Source organism: Hippopotamus amphibius, chromosome 2 (genome assembly GCF_030028045.1).
Source record: "Hippopotamus amphibius kiboko isolate mHipAmp2 chromosome 2, mHipAmp2.hap2, whole genome shotgun sequence".
NCBI lineage: Eukaryota > Metazoa > Chordata > Mammalia > Artiodactyla > Hippopotamidae > Hippopotamus > Hippopotamus amphibius.
Window position 1 is genome coordinate 115,636,511 of NC_080187.1, and position 18,175 is coordinate 115,654,685.

At 38.9% G+C, this 18,175-nt stretch overlaps 1 protein-coding gene across 1 annotated transcript; it reads left to right on the plus strand.

Moving 5' to 3' along the window:
- Positions 1–267: 267 nt before the first annotated feature.
- Positions 268–4,165, plus strand: LOC130844435 (cGMP-specific 3',5'-cyclic phosphodiesterase-like). Its single transcript, XM_057720682.1, has 2 exons — positions 268–843; positions 4,103–4,165. Exons 1-2 carry the CDS (start codon positions 268–270, stop codon positions 4,163–4,165), a joined length of 639 nt encoding a protein of 212 aa, XP_057576665.1.
- Positions 4,166–18,175: the final 14,010 nt, after the last annotated feature.

Below are 18,175 nucleotides of genomic sequence, written 5' to 3' on the forward strand. Positions count from 1 at the left end.
GTTATAAATCAGATATCTGAAAATACACGTTATAGGAGTCAGGCTTTATTAAAATGTTCACTGAAGCAATTGTCCTCTAGAGTTTTTCAAAATAAAACCGTCTTAAATAAACCATCTTGTTTTTATTTTCTATGACAAATCAATCATTACCATATCAGTTTACCACGAGCGGATTTTTAGAAGCTTTCGGGGGTAGCAATATTTAAGAAGGGGTATTCCTCAAACATTTACTGTGTCTACATGTTCTTTTCTGCAGAGAAATGGTCAATGCATGGTTTGCTGAGAGTTCACACCATCCCTGTGTGCAAGGAAGGCGTCAGAGGCCACACGGAAGCTTGCTCTTGCCCCTCGCAGCAGAGTCCCCGTGCAGAGAGCAGCGTCCCTGGAACACCAACCAGGAAAATCTCCACCTCCGAATTTGATCGGCCTCTTAGACCCATTGTCGTCAAGGATTCTGAAGGAACTGTGAGCTTCCTCTCTGACTCAGAAAAGAAGGAACAGATGCCTCTAACCCCCCCAAGGTTTGATAATGATGAAGGGGACCAGTGCTCAAGACTCTTGGAATTAGTGAAAGATATTTCTAGTCACTTGGATGTCACAGCCTTATGTCACAAAATTTTCTTGCACATCCATGGACTCATCTCCGCTGACCGCTATTCCCTGTTCCTTGTCTGTGAGGACAGCTCCAACGACAAGTTTCTTATCAGCCGCCTCTTTGATGTTGCAGAAGGTTCAACACTGGAAGAAGCTTCAAATAACTGTATCCGCTTAGAGTGGAACAAAGGCATCGTGGGACATGTGGCTGCTCTTGGTGAGCCCTTGAACATCAAAGATGCATATGAGGTAAATAAGAAACAGAGGCGGGGTGGGAGGTGGAGCGTGGGTGGGGCCTTGGACAACTACTGTGAATTGTGGGGATATTTGAAACTGAGATGTAAAAATGTGCATACTTGTTAAAAATGGGACTGTCTGGTAAGGACCTCCCCATCTTTTAAATGCCAGAGTTTCTTCACTGGGGGCTGAATCAAGGATAGAGGCCTGAGGGAAATATTGTCTTGTTTTCCTGCTTAATGATAATTTTACATAGCTCATCTCACAGTTGTATTCTTTCATCTTTTTACCTGATCACTATACATATCCCCTATCTATGTTATCTCCACGTGAACTTCTGGGGACTTTACTAAGATTCTAAAATGATAGGTCCAAAAAGTGTCAGAAAACCAAACCCATAGTCTTTTTAAATTCATTCATTCAATTCATCATATTCATTCATTTGAAGTCCCTTTGACACCAAAGTCTGAGTTTCTTTCTTTCCACTCTTTCGTTTCATTAAACAAATAAATGTGTGGATAGCTCTAGAAAATGGACATTTTTGCCCTACAATATTTCAATGGAAAGATTTGATATTTCTTCCACTTTTGCTTCCATTATGAACAGATCTTTATTATGGACTTAAAGTTTACACTGTATGATTTTTCAAATTTCCCATTTAAAATGATTCTTTTATTAATTGAATTAGAGGTTTTAAACAAATCATCTTAATTGAATGACACTTAGTATGTTTATGAATTATGTTCTGGCATCATGATAGAACAATTATGCTAGTTACTTATCATGTGGTACACTTTGAAGATTCCATAATAATACCAGCTTGAGGCTCCTCTGTGTAATTTGAGGGGTCATAGATGTTTTATTCATTCCTGTACTCCTGATGCCTAATACAGTGCCTGGAACATAGATAAGTGTTAATAAATATTGATTGGGAGAAAATTATAGTAGATGAGATAAATAAGTAGACTAGATAGCAGGTCATAATTGATCCAGGGAAAATGTGTTAGGTTCAGGGAAGCAGGAGATCACATATAATTGGGGAGATGGAGAGAGGTTTCTCTGAGGAAGCAATGATTGATATGGACCCTGGAAGATGGATAAGATTTCAGTAGATTGAGTCGTGTGCATATTGAGATCCAGTTGCAAAAAGAAGTTTGAGGAAGAAACAGGAAGTTGGACCATGTGGTGCTTGTAAGGAAATGTGTGGGTGATAGTATAGACGTTGAGGAGCTACTGGAGATTACTGGGGTCTTAAATGCCAAGCTGAGGAGTATTTATTTGATTCAGAGCCATGAGGACTAATTAAAGATGGTTTGAAAGGGGGACTGGCATGATTCAGACTGTGCTTTAGAAAGATGAATATTATGGTGGCCATAAAATGAATTAGAGGGAAAAATACTGGAAACTGGGAGGACAGGTTAAATAGTCTGAGGGAGTAAGCACCTGAACCAGAGCACTGGCCTTTGAGACCAAAAGGAGGGAATGGATTAAAGATGAAGAAGCTGAATGTGCTAGACTTGGCAGCTAACAGGAGGTGGAAGTGAGGAGAAAAGAGGAGTTGGAGAAGACTCAGGTTTTGAAGTTGGGTGAATAAGTAATAGTAACTGGTGAGAAATACTGAGGGCAGGTATCTGGGGAAAGATGTGATAGTTCAGATTGGCTAAATCCTGAGATAGCTTTCAGAATCCACTCTATACCAGCAGTCTTTTCAATTTTGATTCTTCACGGAGCTATCTCCATGACCTCTTTGAGCTCTGTTAAGTAATGTCACAGCATAGCAGACTCCAAGAGGGGTATTAAGGACACAGCTGAAGGATCGCTGCCAAATTTGCAGAATTCCCTTTCTGTCTTAGGTGACAGCTGGGTTTCCGCTTTTCAATGGCACTATAGTCCCAAGTACAGTAGGACCATAAATATGCTACAGCTTTGCTGAGAAAGCCTTCATCTGTTTGCATGGTCCTAAATTTCTCCAGCCCTGAGAATTTCTTCACTTATATGCACGTTATTTAATCTGTTTACCATCTTTAGAGTTTTGATGGTGTAATCTTTGTTTTGCAGTTAGTAATGATTTAATTCTTGTACTGCCATCTAAAATAGGCTCAGTGTCCTTGATTTGCAGTGACCCCAGACTGAAGCCTCTTAGTCTGTGGATTTCTCATGTTGCTGCTTCACCCTTGACACCCTTGATCTGTGTTTATAGAGGCCTTGCCGAAGTTATTCCCATCCCAGGAATTTCATTAGAAGTTGTGGGATTGATCTGGGCCATAATTTACATTGGTATTAACAGTGGAAATCAGTTGGCTAGTGGGTAATTCATCACTTAGCCCACTCATAATTTGAATAGTCAAAATACTGTCTCATAGCCTTTTATGAAAATAGTCAGAATATGAAAGTACGTTCTATGTTTTCTGAGTCCTACTTCTTTAAATACGTGTCTGTGAAAATGACACATTTCTTCAGCTTATGAGACCAAAGAACACTTAAAAATTAATAATGTAGCAGTAGAAATCCAAGAAGTGGCCGTGAAACAAAGTAGTGCTCAGATTGAAGCTAAGAGTAAAAAAATAGTCTGCTAGATAGATTAATTGTAAGAAATGGTCAACTTTTGATTCGCTTTTTAAAACTTTGTAACAGAATGATATAAATTTAGGGATTCAACTATTTTATTATTAATAAAATAACACATTCATATGTTTAAAATAGAAGACAAGGTCCACAGTTTAGACCAGTGAGTTTCAATTAGACCACAAATACCAATGGTGTTCAGTCACACATCATCTCCTCCTTCATCAGCCCCATCATTCGTGCAAATTTCTTGAATGTGGCACAGTGTTTATTAATAATAAGATATTAACACATAATAATCAGAACAACTATATAAATGTGTTGGCATTATCCTCATATGTGAAAACTAGATATCATCTAATATCTAGATTGAATTGTGTATTAGTCAGTGTTCTTCAGAGAAACAGAACCAGTAGGATATCCAGAGATAAATAAGTGATTTATTGTAGGGATTAGCTCACTTGGATATGGAGGCCTAGAAGTTCCACAATCTGCCCACCATCTGCACAATCTGGAGAACCAGATAAATTGATGGTATAATCAACTGAAGGCCTAAGAATCAGGGAGGGGTCAATTGTGTAACTCTGGTTTGAGTCCAAAAGCTTTAGTTCCAAGAGCTCTGATGGACAGCAGGAGGGCAAGAGAAGATGGATGTCTTAGCTCCGAAAGCAAATTCGTCCTCCCTCTCCCTTTTTGTTCTGTTCAGGTACTCAAGGGATTGGGTGATGCCCACTGCGTTGATGAAGATCTTCTTTACTCATTCTCCTGATTCAAATGTTCATCTCTTCTGGAGACGTCCTCATAAACACACCTAGAAATTACATTTTATCAGCCACTTGGGTATCCCTTCGCCTAGTCAAGGTGACACAGAAAATTAACCATCACAAATTGCTTTGAACCCCTGGTTCCATGACCTGTGGAAGCCATAAGCCTCCCCAAGATTTCCTATGTCAAAGGATTTACATTGTCTAAACAACCCTTTTTCCTAAGTCAACTGGAATGCAAAACTTGTACTCTTCTCTTGTTTCCTGGAGACAGCCTCTCCATGGATACCATGATTTCTAGGGAGGAAACTTGGAAGGTCTTAGGGAAGGGTCACATTGCCACTCATGTGGCCTTCACCCACCCCTACTTTATTCCTCCCTTTTCAGTCCTTCTCCAGATAAACAAATCTTCACCAGCTCTCATCCTACAGGTCTCACTTGCTACTCAAGTGAATTTCTGATGAATGAAATTATTTCTAAAATGAATTTTCAGAGGAAAGAAAGAACAACAGCAACTGTTTTAATTTTGATAAGTCTTTAATTTATCAAAATTATTAATTTTGATAAATTTGATAAATTTGTCATGGCATAATTGTACTCCAGGAAACACAGTTCGGGAACTGCTCTATCTTTGTTCAATGTTCTAATAATCTTTAGGTATTCCACTTTGCGGAAGAAAACCGACATATAATTTGGCAAGTCTACTGTGTTATTTCCGTTTTCGTTTTCTTTTATCTTTTATTTTTATATTATTTCAAGCTTACAGAAAGGTTGCAAGACCAGCATCACAAACTTGTGTATACCCTTTACCCAGATTCTCCAATTGTTTATATTTTGTGCCATTTGCTTTATTATTTTCTTTTTCTATATATAATGCATGTAAGTAATATATGCATATTATTTTTTTCTGAACCATTTGGAGACTTTTTTATGAGTATATATTTTCTAACAAGAATATTCTCTTACACAATTTTGATACATTAATCAAAATCTGGAAATTTTATGATACAGTACTCTTATCTGACATTCTATAGTCAAATTTGGTCAGTTGTTCCATGATGTCCTTTATAGTTGTTTTTTTCCCTCTGATCAAGGCTCTAATTCAGGACTGCATATTGCATATACTTGTTCTATCTCTTTAGTCTCCATTAAATCTGGAATAGTTTCTCAGTGTTTATCTTTCTTAACATGTATTTTGGAAGAATACAGGGCAGTTATCTTGTAGAATGTTTTCCTTGAATAGATACAAGTTAGGCACTTTTGGCAGGAATACCACAGATGTTGACCTTGAGACCTTGTTTGGTTTTACAAACAACAGTCAGTTCTTCACTTCTCCTGCACCAGCTTTGAGCTACATTCCAGCTCAATTCAGACACTAGCTACCTGGAGTTAGTGCAGACCCCACAGGTTAAGGACTCAGTGCCACAGTATTGTCCCCGCTTCAGATGCCAGCCATAAATAGGATCCCCACATCCATGTCTGGCTAGCTACAGATTCAGGAGCTCCCTGCTCAGATTTAATGATTTCTTAAAATGACTCAGAGCTCAGGAAAGCACTATAATTAACATTACAGTTTTATTATAAAGGATACAATTCAGAAATAGCCAAACAGAAGAGATGCATAGGGCAAGGAACGAGGTGGGGGACACAAAACTTCCATGCCCTCTCGAGTGGGAGGAGGGGCAGTGCATCACCATCCCAGCACACAGATGCCGTCATAACCCAAATCTCTGACAAACGGGGCAAGAATATACAATGGATAAAAGACAGTCTCTTCAGCAAATGGCGCTGGGAAAACTGAACAGCCACATGTAAAAGAATGAAATTAGAACATTCTCTAACACCATACACAAAAATAAACTCAAAATGGATTAAAGACCTAAATGTAAGACCAGACACTATAAAACTCCTAGAGGAAAACAGAAAACACTATAAAACTCCTTAACATAAATCATAGCAATATCTTTCTGGATTCATTTCCTTATTCTTTATATATGTGTGCATGTGCTCAAGCCATGTTCCAAGCTCTTTACTCCTCTCTGTAGAATCTCTTATCTTTCTCTTCAAGCTGAAGAGCTTTCATTAACTCTTCTTTAGTACCCGTGTGGTGGTGACAAATTCTCTGGTTTCGTTTATCTGAAAATGCCTTTATTTTGACTGTAATCCTAAAAGATATTTTCACTGCCTAGACAATTCTTAGTTAATAGTAGTTTCCTTTCAACACTTAAAATGTTCTCCCACTTTTTTCTGGTTTTAATTTTTCTCATGAGAAGTCAGCCAGCCTTCATTTTTCACGAGTTTCACAATATATGTCATTTTCACACTATGTGTGTATGTTTAAGGTTTTCACTAATGTTGGGAAATTTTTGGTCATGTGTTTAAATATTTTTTCTGCCCCATTCACTTCTCTTTGAACTCCAATTGTATATATGTTAGACCATTTGATGTTGGACTCAGAGAACACTGAGGCTCTGTTAACTTTCTTATAGATTTTTTTTTGTCCTCTCAGTCCTTTTGACTAGATATTTTCTGTTGATCTATCTTCAAGTTCACTGACCCTTCTGTTGTTTCCAGTCTGTTGTTAAATCCATCAATGAACTTTTGTATTTTTCAGTTCTAGAATTTCCATTTGGCTTTTTTAAAATACTTCTTTCTTTCTACAGAGATGTCCATCTGTTCATTATTACCATATTTTCTATTCAGTCCTTAAACACACTTATAATAGCTGCTTTAAAGTCCCTGTTTGTTAATTCCAACCTCTGAATCATCTTGAGGTCATTTTCTATTGACTGCTTTTTTTCACAAGTCAGTTTATGTTACCACTTCACCTATTTTTGTCCTCCTGCCATTTGATCTATTTTTATACTAGAGAAACATAATATAGTTTCATTTATTTGTGTGAAGTCCATTTTCATCCACGTTTATCTGCATCATTTTGCTATGCAAGCCTGTTTGCACCAAGGAACTTGCATGAGATCAAAATCTTTATTATCTTGGAATTTTATCTGTGCTGGAAAAGGCCGCTGAGCATAAGGAGGCAAACCATACTCTTTCTATGCAAGGGAAAGATCTCAAAATGTCTTTAAAAACTATCTAGATATGGACATATTGAGCGGATGCCTAGACATGGATATGATTTCTATTTGAATGGCAGTCTGACTAAATGCAGAAGTTAGTGGTTTTAAAGATTGAGTCAGTGATATCCAAAATATTTCATTTCTAAAATACAGTTCTTGGATCACTGTACTCAATCATAATAGTCAATACAGCTCTGTAGAAAACAGTTCAAAGCTTCCAGATCTAAGAAAAGAAATTTATAGGTAATGAGCATCTACTGTGTGCCAAATACCAATTCGGTGCTTTACACCTGTTCAGCCTGGTTCCTTGTAGGTGGGGAAGTGGGAGACTTGGGCTACAGCCTGTGGTCTTGGAAACTGGTGATGGGACATAGGCAGAGCCACGAAGCAAAGAAAATGATGAAGTCTGAGTTCCAAATGACAAGTCCTCCAGAGTAAGGAATAGCTCCAAAACTTCAGGTCTGTGAGGGGAGAAGAGTGTGGAAAGAGAAGGACTGGATCCAGAATGAAGGTTTTATAACTGCTGATCCCCAGTAAGTCCCAGAGGATAACCGTGAAGGAACACTGAGTAGGGAGAAAGAATCCTTCCTAGAGTATCTTTAGCTCAATTTGTGGGCAGGGAGGGGATCCGGCATCAAGTTAGTGCATTACACATGCATTATCTCAGTCCTCACAACAACCCAATGAGAGTCACTATCCCCATTTTATACCTGTAAACAGTGAGATTCAGGAAGGTTAAGTAATTTGCCCAACTTGAAACATCCAGAATACATCCCCAGACCCGACTCCAAAGCCCATATTCTTTCTACTGTATCTCATTGCTTCTCAGAGACTGGGGAACAAAGAAGGGTTCCCCTGTTTCCCTGTGCAGACTCAGCCAAGGAGACTACAATACCACACGACTCTAACCCCAAGCTGGAGAAGTGAAAACTCACAGCCACAATATTTGAGTGTCAAGGAACATTAACTTTTTAAAAAACTCTTTTGCATAATAAGCTATCACTAAATGTTTATTAACACAAAACATTTTGTTGTGTAACAGGAGCATTCGTTTTCTTCAGTCAACATTTTCTTCTCTCATTTCTTTCACTTGTTTTTGTAACTAAATGCTGTGTTGGAATTTGGGCTTCTGCTTTATGGACTTTAGCCAGGTTGAGAAATAGACCCAGGAAGCAGAGATTGAAATGTATGTCTTATCATCTAAATTATGGGGTTCCCTAGTAAAGCTGAGTAGGAGATGAGGCTTAGGCCTAAAGCAGAAATAGGTTTGCTCCAGTTCTCCACAAATGAACTTCAGTCTTCCTCACTCAAGCCCAGCTCCAGCGTGGGAGTAAGAAGTACTGCTCCCTGAACGCCAAGGGCAGAATTAGAAAACGCTGTACCGGAGCTCCTGCAAGTCTTAGAAACTGAGTTCTTCTTTGTTGCCTGGGAAGGTGCGAGAGAGAAGGTGTAGAGAGGGGCCCCAAATATTTATCCAGTACCACTTTCCATCATCAGGATTAGAACAGAAACCTGAAGAGTGAAGCAACACGCATCCCTCCCCTTCTCTGCCAGGTTTCTCATCTTTTAGCGTATTACAGTGTGTGTGTCCCACTGGCATTATGTCAGTTGATTTCAGGTAGCAGGGTGATGGTGACAGGCATTTTTTTTAATTTTAGTAATTATGCATTTTAATCTGTATTCAGAAAAAAATATATTTTAACATATCATGAGCTCAAGAATTTTAAAGTACACACAATATTTTTAAAAATGTATCAGTATTAGCATGGGTGATGCGCAAATAAATAAAAATCCCAAAGCAGCGCGTATATGAAGGAAGGCTGGGAAACGATGTCATAAGGCATTGTTCTTAAGCGAGTTAGAAGTCAGCCAGGGCTGCCGTCCTCTCAGCAGGGCAGGCAGCTGCTCACAGTGCTGCTGTGCTCTCACCATGGTACACTCTGCTCCTTTCTACACAACGTTCCCCTCTGGAACTGCTGATGGGCATTTCACCTTTTGCCCACAAAAGACTCTAGCATCATGAGTCAGCCAGGATTCCATGCGGCACCCTAAGCTCAAAATTCACTCCCTATTCTATTCTTATCAGTAATTATCTCCTGTCATGTTGTCCAGAATAGATCCACCAGATTTTATGAAATGAATATAAAGACTGGATCAACAACATAAACATGTCCCAAATTTGAACAATAGGAAACTCTTATTATTCAACGTCCTCAAAACTAAATCCCCTTGCAAATAAAAGCCCACAGAAATTAAAGTCCAAATGCCTTCATTCCCAATTTTATACGACTGGCTCCGTCTCAGCCAGAGGGTCTTACGTACTTGTCTGGGTTCCCACATCTGCAGCTGTGTCCCAAGCTGTCTTTCATAGGTATGTAGCTTCTTCAGCCTCTTTAAATTCAAATCTCTGGTTAGTTTTACTCTCCAAGGGGTCAGTAGCCACAAAGGAAACTGCAGCTCCACTGCAGAAGTTATCACAAACAAAATTATGATCCCCAAATTAAATGAATGGTGGAATGTTGTTCGATGTTGCTATTCTCAGCCAAAGAGCATGGCAGGTAACTTAGTGGTAGCTGTGTGGGAGACAGTGAGAACCTGAGAACACCTGGTTTCAGTCCCATGGCAGGCCAGCCAGCTGCACCAGTGTTGAGTCCACAGCCTGGGCATCTGTGTGTACTGACCAGAAACTCCCCAACAGTTGTATTTCTACATGTATAATATATGTATTTCTGTGTTTCTTCTTGTTTTGTTTTGTTTGGGAGATGCTTGTGGGGATTCCCCCCGTATGTGTTGCCTACTTTCTCTCAGAGAGTGACATGTGAGACATTATTGCCTTCTTATTTAGATATTCTGGTTTCTTCATTTCCTCCTGTCTATTGTCTCATGCAAGACTGTGGTCTAGAGAAAACCTCTACTCCCAGATCCTTCCAAGTGTGTTCTCTGTAGGGGTGAAGTACACTATTCTCCATGAAAACGTGAGGAATGGAGTAGAGACCATCACCCTACTTCCTTAGCACTATGTTTTAACTTAATAATGTACACTGTTTTATTTACTCTGATACTAGTAATTGTCGTCACTTTTCCATAAACGTTTCCTTCCTACCTAGGCAGGCTGAGTTGGACCCAGGTGGGCCGTAGGTAACTAGAGTCAAAATTAAAAAAAAAAAATTAAAACACTAGGATCAGGACTTCCCTGGTGGTCCAGTGGGTACGACTCTGCACTCCCAATGCAGGGGGCTGGGGTTCAGTGCCTGACGGGGGAACTTGGTCCCACTTGCGTGCTGCAGCTAAGACGTCTGCATGCCATAACTACGTTTGCATGCTGCACCTATGACCTGGAGCAGCCCAAATAAGTATTAAAGAACAAAAAACAGAAACAAACAAAAAAACACCAGGATCACAATAGAGGCCAGTGAGTCAGGATTACTCTTGTGCACTGTTGGTAGGAATGTAAACTGGTTCAGCCACTGTGGAAAACAGTATGGAAACGCCTCAGAAATTTACTAGAACTTCTAAATGACCCAGCAGTTCTACTTCTGGGTATTTACCTGAAGAAAACAAAAACACTAATTTGAAAAGATATATGCACCCTTATGTTTACTGCAGCATTATTACAACAGCCAAGATATGGAAACAACCCAAACGTCCAAGGATGCAATGTATATAGACACAACAGAATACCGTGTAGCCATAAAAGAAGGAAATCTTGCCATTTGCGACAACATGGATGGACCTTGAGGGCATTATGCTAAGTGAAATAAGTCAGAAGAAGAAAGACAAATACCATATAATTTCTCTTTTATGTGCAATATAAAAACCAAAACAAACAAAACAAAAGCAAACTCACAGATTCAGAGAACAGATTGGTGTTTACCAGAAGGAAGAGGGTTGGAGGAAGGGTGAAGTGAGTGAAGGAGAGCAATTGTATGGTGATGGATGGTAGCTAGACGTACAGTGCTGATTATTTTGTAGTGTATACAAATATTGATTTATAATGTTGCATACCTGAAATTTGTATAAATGTTATATACCAATTTTACCTTGATTGAAAAAACAAAAAAAAGAAGAAAAAGTAACAGGAGGATACCAAAGTTTAGCAAAACTTTACGGAGATTCTAGATATCACAGATGTAAGTAGTCAAAAGTTAGTATTCCAAAAGGTTGGGCCACTGAAAAGACAGAGCACAAGCACAGACAAACAAAAAATACTTAAACCTAAACTTCAGGGTAGAAACTTTTCTGTTCTTACGCATTCCTGTCTCAGTAGGATCTGACCATCAGTGTAAGCAGAGAGACTGCAGCTGTGGAGGAAAATGGTGCCAAGAGCTGCAGCGGCAGAATTTTTTTTGTTTGTTTTTTGTGTGTCTGTGTGTTTTTTCACTTTTTACTTTAACCTGTAAAATTAATACATGCACAAGTTAAAAAAAATAAAACAGTACAGAGTGGTACTAAAAAATGTAAGTTCTCTACCTGACCTCGTTCTGCCACGGCCCATTTCTAACCCAGCTTCCTACTTTTTTAATTAATTTTTATTGGAGTATAGTTGCTTTACAATGTTGTGTTAGTTTCTGCTGTAGAGCCAAGTGAATCAGCTATATGTATACACATATCCCCTCCTTTTTGGATTTCCTTTCCACTTAGGTCACCACAGAGCACTGAGTAGAGTTCCCTATACTATACAGTAGGTTTTCATTAGTTATCTATTTTATACTTAGTAGTGTATATATGTCAATCCCAAAGTCCCAATTCATCCCACCACCCCTTACTCCCTATTTTTAAACATCTTTTATTCTGTTGCTGGTTATTACCATATCTCTGAAACTTATGCTAATTCCTCCACTTCTCATTCATCAACTTTAGATAGTATCTATTGAAAGACGATAAACTTAGTTCATATTTCCTTATCCATTACTAAGTTTTTCCAGTTATAGTGCTTTGGTTCTTCTGGTGGTTATCTATAATTTTAAAGAATATGCTTAAACCCCATATTTCGTTACATCAGTTTTAGATAGTATATCTGATTCATTACTAGATAACGTGAGAAAAATCTGTCTGATATTACCTTCCACATCTCTCTGCTGCCTTAAAAGTCAGACTTCCATTTTTATACATTATCAATGTTATTAATATTAGATTCTCTTTTATAGCTACTATTGTCTTCCAAGTTTTGTTTATATGTTGATTCTACAAACTGAAATAGCATTTACATTATTCCGATTATTAAATTACTCCTTCTTGAAAGACTGAATAGCTCTACCTATTGAGGAAAAAAAGGTAATCTATATCATTAAAATGGAAAGATGAATGTTCCAAGTGTCAAGCTCAAATGGGATTCCTTAAACCCAATCTTCAAGACTTCCTACTAAATTATTCATTTAGCCAATGATACCTTTAATTTCCAAGAAATCTTTCTTCTTTGATTATTCTAATTTCCCAGCCACCTATTCTTTGGCTTCTTGACTCTGAAGATGTTAGGGTTTGGGGTTTTTTTTTTTTTTTTATCAAGTTTTTCTTCAGTTCTCTTAATTAACTGTTTTCTTCAGGAGTCAACTGTTATATCGGTTCCACTTGGACCCTATCATTTTTGCTGCTGGTTTCTACTACACTTTCTGGGGTTTTTTTCTCATACACATGCATGATGAAAAAGACTGATCAATACTGTTAGCATGATTTTCAACTCTGCTATCAGACCTGTCCCTTGAGTGAAAAGATGGATGGTAGGGTCTATGTACATATAAGATGGTACAGTCAGCCCTATGCATCCATAAGTTCCACGGATTCAACCAACTTAAGGTCCAAAATATTCCAAAAAAATTCCAGAAATTTCCAGAAAGCAATACTTAAATTTGCTGCACACTGGCAACTGTGTACCTAGAATTTACATTGTATTAGCTATTATAAGTACTCTGTAGATGATGTAAAGCATACAGAAGGATGTGCATAGGTTATATGCAAATAGTATGCCATTTTACATAACAGACTCAAACATCCGTGGATTGTAGTATCCACAAGGAATCCTGGAACTAATCCCCCACAGATACTGAGGGATGACTGTATTCTTTAAGGATACATTGAGATATTTTGTTAATCATGTATTTTTTTTGAAATTTGAAATATATTTTAAAGTATTTTTTTGAAATTTGCCTTTTAAAAATAATGCATGAAAATATCACTTATTTTATTTACTTAGTTTTTTTGTGTGTGCCAGGATTCATTCACTCTATTAGGAATCTGGCTTGGACCAAGGGCCTGGGGGTTAAACATAATTCCCAGGTATGGTCAGCAGGGGGCAGAAAAGGGTAGTGGAACAAGTACTCACTGCCAAGGCCTGGGCATCCCTCTCTTTCCCCTTTCTGCGGAGGTAAAAATCAATTAGTAGGTAGTAGACGGTCCAGAGTGCCAGAATCAGGAGAGAAATTACTCACAGAGACAGTGACCCAGAATGGCGAGTAGGCTGAGGAGGCAGGGGAAAGGTTTAGCCACCATTCACAGCCTGGTCTGTGTCACAGAGACGTGGACAACCAGACATCAGGAGGTGAATCATCAGAGCACTTTCACAGTCCTGACTGCTACTCCCAGCCTGCCCGAAGCCCAAGGTCTGGCTCCTTAAAGTAACAGGAGTCGACGATCCACCTTGGGAGCTGATATAAACTTCCTGTCTGAGAGCTAGTCCATGCTGCCAGCCAAGGGTTCCACAACCAGCCATTTTAAGGAGGACAGAGTAGGGTATGGGCACCAAATGCAAATGCTGACAGTTAATGAAAACACTTAGATACATTCCAATTAAATAATTTGGGAGCCAACCTAAACCTGATGTGGCTTAAATATATTTTCTTCCCTCCTCCAGAGGGGAAACATTGTTCAGTTGTGCAAACATTTTGACTTTGAAATGAGACAAACGTGACTCTAAACTGTTTGCTATATGGTTCTCAGTTACTTAACCTTCCTGAGCCTCAGTTTCTCCATCTCTAAAACTAGAAATAATGATTCTCACCTCACAAATCTGCTGCAAAGAAATGAGATGATGTACATAAACTGCATGGCAAAGAGCTTGGCAACTTGTAGTCAGTCAGTCAACATTGGTAGCTGTTCTATCTCCCTGTCTTTGTCTTGGAAGAATATCCACCATGCTGCTTGCTATCTTTGAATACAAAGTTTCAGTCTCCTAAAAGTATGACTAACATTAACTGAGGGATTACTGTGTTAGGTACCACAGTAAGTTTTCTGAAGTATAATCTCACTTAATTTTCATGATGTACTTTTATCATCATCTCTATTTTACAAATAAGGACATTGCACACCGATTTTCCTAGTCTTTCCACATGGTAAAGAACAAGGAAGGATTCAAAACTAGGTAACTGGATTCCAGAACTCATGCTCTTGACAATACCCAATCTGTTTTCCAATACAGACATTTAATCAAAGAGTTAAAAATCTAAAGGAAAAAACAGAATAGTCTCGTCTTTGCAACGTGTTTAAATGTTGGTACTATTGTCATAGGATCACCTCTTCTATTTGATACTTAGGGCAAAAGTTCAGTGTTCAATGAAATAAATGAAAACGCGCCTTGTCGCAGACACAGAGAATGGACATGTGGACACGGAGGGAGATGGAGAGGGTGGGACAAATTGGGAGATTATGATTGACATATATACACTACCATGTGTAAAATAGATAGCTGGTGGGAACCTGCTGTATAGCACAGGGAGCTCAGCTCGGTGCTCTGTAATGACCTAGATGGGTGGGATTGGGGGTGGGGGTGTAGGGAGATCCAAGAGGGAGGGGATATATGTATACATATAGCTGATCCACTTCATTGTACAGCAGAAACTAATACAACATTGTAAGGCAACTATACCCCAATAAAAAAATTAAATAAAGTTAAAAAAAAAAGAAAACACACGTCACTGTTTTTCCATTTAGAATTCTTTCATAAAATTAAAAGAACTAACAATGGTATTTTGGAAGAAATTCAGCTTTAGCTATTACATTTAAAGATTACTATTACATGACTAAGGAACACTTCCTTGATCTTTCTGAGAAGTGTTCTCTCTTTTGCTTCACTAGAAAGGGAAGATGGTGTAAGAATACTTCTTCCTCAACTGATGCCTAAAAAAACAATCACAGTCCTGGTCCTATGTAAGGATCATGCAAAACACTTTTTATAAATACAGGTTTTCTGGATCTGGTAACTCAAAATTTCTGGGAGAGGACAGCCTAAAAAGCTCCTCGACGAATATCAGAACTGATTACCAGTGACTAGATTCTAGAAGGGGAGACGTCTTCCTGGCCCCTAACCTCTCCAAAAGGGAGAGGCAGAGAATGGAGATAATTTGGGAACTGGGGAAGGTGCAGAGATATGTCTGCCTACATTTCTTGCCTTAAATAGATTCTGCCAAATGCTTGATGAGAGGCCAGAAAGTGTTGCCCAATGAGCCTCCAGGGTTCTAATCACAGTCAAGCATGTCCAGACCAGCACTGTCCCTTTAAAAGTGCTGAATAGTCTCTGGAGGCCACTGTCTATATGCCGCTTCTATGCTAGTTCATTTTAAGAGTGAAGACCTTAACAAAGTCACAAAGGGCTAAAAAGACCTGTGCTTCTGGCCTCCACCCACCTTTCCTGACTTACTTCACCTTCCCGTACCTTCTGTTAGTGTCTCCAATCTACCAAACTCTTTCACGTCTCTGAAATTTCATATATTCAGATTCTATCCCTTCAGCAAGAAATATGAAACATCCTCTCCCAACACACATTTTTCTCTTCTCTTCTCTTCTTCTCCCTCTTTCCCTCTCTCTCTTTCTGCTCCTTCCCTCCAACCCTCTTTACCTCTCTCCTTTCCTCTCCACCCTCCTAATTAATTCCAAATTATCTTTTTAAAAAATCTATTATTTATTTTGGCTATGCCGGGTCTTAGTTATGGCATGTGGGATCTTTAGTTGTGGCATGTGGAGTCTTAGTTGTGGTATGCATGTGGGATATAGTTCCCTGACCAGGGATCGAACCTGGGCCATCTTCATTGGGAGCACAGAGTCTTACCCACTGGACCACCAGGGAAGTCCCCCAAATTATCTTGTAAAGCTCATTTCACAGGAGCTGTTCAAAGAAGCCTTCCTTGCCTGCCCTCTCCACAAAGTCAGGTGTCTGGTCCGTCTTGTAATTGCTCATCTCACTCTTTAATTTTTCTTTGTAGTACCTACCAGAGTCTGACATAAGAGTTATTGGTGAGATTCTGTTTAATTTCTGTCTCCCCCATTTCAATCTAGGTTTTGTGAGAGAGCTGGGCCAGAGTCCCTTTTGCTCCCTGCTGCCCAGACCTAACCAAGTGCCTTTCCTTCAGTACGGGTTCAAATACTCTCTGTTAAATGAATGAAGTAAAAGGAAGAGAGACTTTTAGATTCTCTCTTTTTTTCCTTCATCCAGGGCAGAAAGCTATATCATTGATTTACTCAATAAAATGTTTTGAATTCCTCCAATGTGCCAATGCCTGTGAGAATTTAATGATACATCAAAAAATAGACTCATTCCTTGAGGTCCTTAGAGTCTAGTGGGGAATAAAAGATATGTATTCAGATAACTATTACAGGAGCCTGCCAGGGAAACCACAAACTTTCTTACATAATCAAATTTCAGTCCTTCACTGTTGTCAGAGCAAAGAGACCATCCCTGTGAGAAAAGATTAGGGGCCTCACTGCCCAGAGGCTGTGTGACCTCCAGAGTCAGCGGGATTTGAATCCTTCCATTACACTGTGGCTGCTTGGGTTCATGGTACCTAAACTATCTGTGCAGCAGCCTCCTCAACTGCACAATGGTCAATTTTCTAGTGGAAAGAGAAAGGTGTCTTTACAGGAAATGTTTTTAGCAGATTACCGTGGGTTCGTAAAACTGAAGAAGATATACAGATGGCGAATAAGCACATGAAAAGATGTTCAGTGTCATTAACTATTAGGGAAATGCAAATTAAATCCACAATGAGATGGAGCTACCCAGCTATCAGAATGCCTAAAATAAAAAATGACACCACCAAATGTTTGTGTGGATTTGGGGAAACAAACACATACAGTACTGGTGAGAATGTGAAATGGTACAGCCACTCTGGAAAACGATTTGACCGTTTCTTTAAAAACAAAAGGTACAACTACCATACAACCAGACATTTGCACTCCTGGGCATTTAGCCTAGAGAAAGGGAAACCTATGTTGACACAAAAATGTGTACACAAGTTTTTGTTGAGGCTTTATTTGTAACAGGCCAAAACTGAAGACAACCCAGTTGGTTAAGCAAACTGTGATACATCATTATCCTGGACTACTACCAAGAGTTACAAAGAAACGAACTATTATACCTGCAACAATCTGGATGAATCTCCAGTTATGCTGAGTGGACAAGAGCAAATCCCAAAATGTTACATACTGTGTGATCCCATTGGTATAACATTCTTGAAAATGGCAAAAAGTAAAGAAATGGAGAAAGATTAGTGGTTGCCAGGGATTAAAGAGGTGGTAAAAGTTGGAGGGAGTCTACATAGCTGTAGAAGGGTAATTTAAAGGATTGCGGAGGTGATGGAAATGTGCTGTATCTTCACTGTTTCAATGTTAATATTCTAGTTATGATATTGTATTATAGCTTAGAGACATGTTACCATTGGGAGAAACTGAGTAAAAGGTTATAGACTCTGTATTATTTCCTATAGCTACATGGGAATCTACAGTTATTTCAAAATAAAAAGAGGAATTTTAAAATATGAAAAGGTGGAAGCAAAGTCAGCGAAACAAGTATGGCGTTTGTCAGTTATAGCATAAGCCTCAAAACTCTGACATCATAATGGCCAGTGATCTTGACTACTACAGAATCCTGAGCTTTCGTGGATTTGTCCACAGTACTCTGCCAAGTGCTGTAGACATACTCTGGTTTCAGTGCCAAGAATTGGAGAAAAAACG

Coding starts and splice junctions, on each gene's coding strand:
- LOC130844435 (XM_057720682.1), top strand. CDS start 268: ATGCATGGTTTGCTGAGAGTTCACACCATCCCTGTGTGCAAGGAAGGC. Junction 844..4,102: donor ACATCAAAGATGCATATGAG/GTAAATAAGAAA, acceptor TGTTCTGTTCAG/GTACTCAAGGGATTGGGTGA.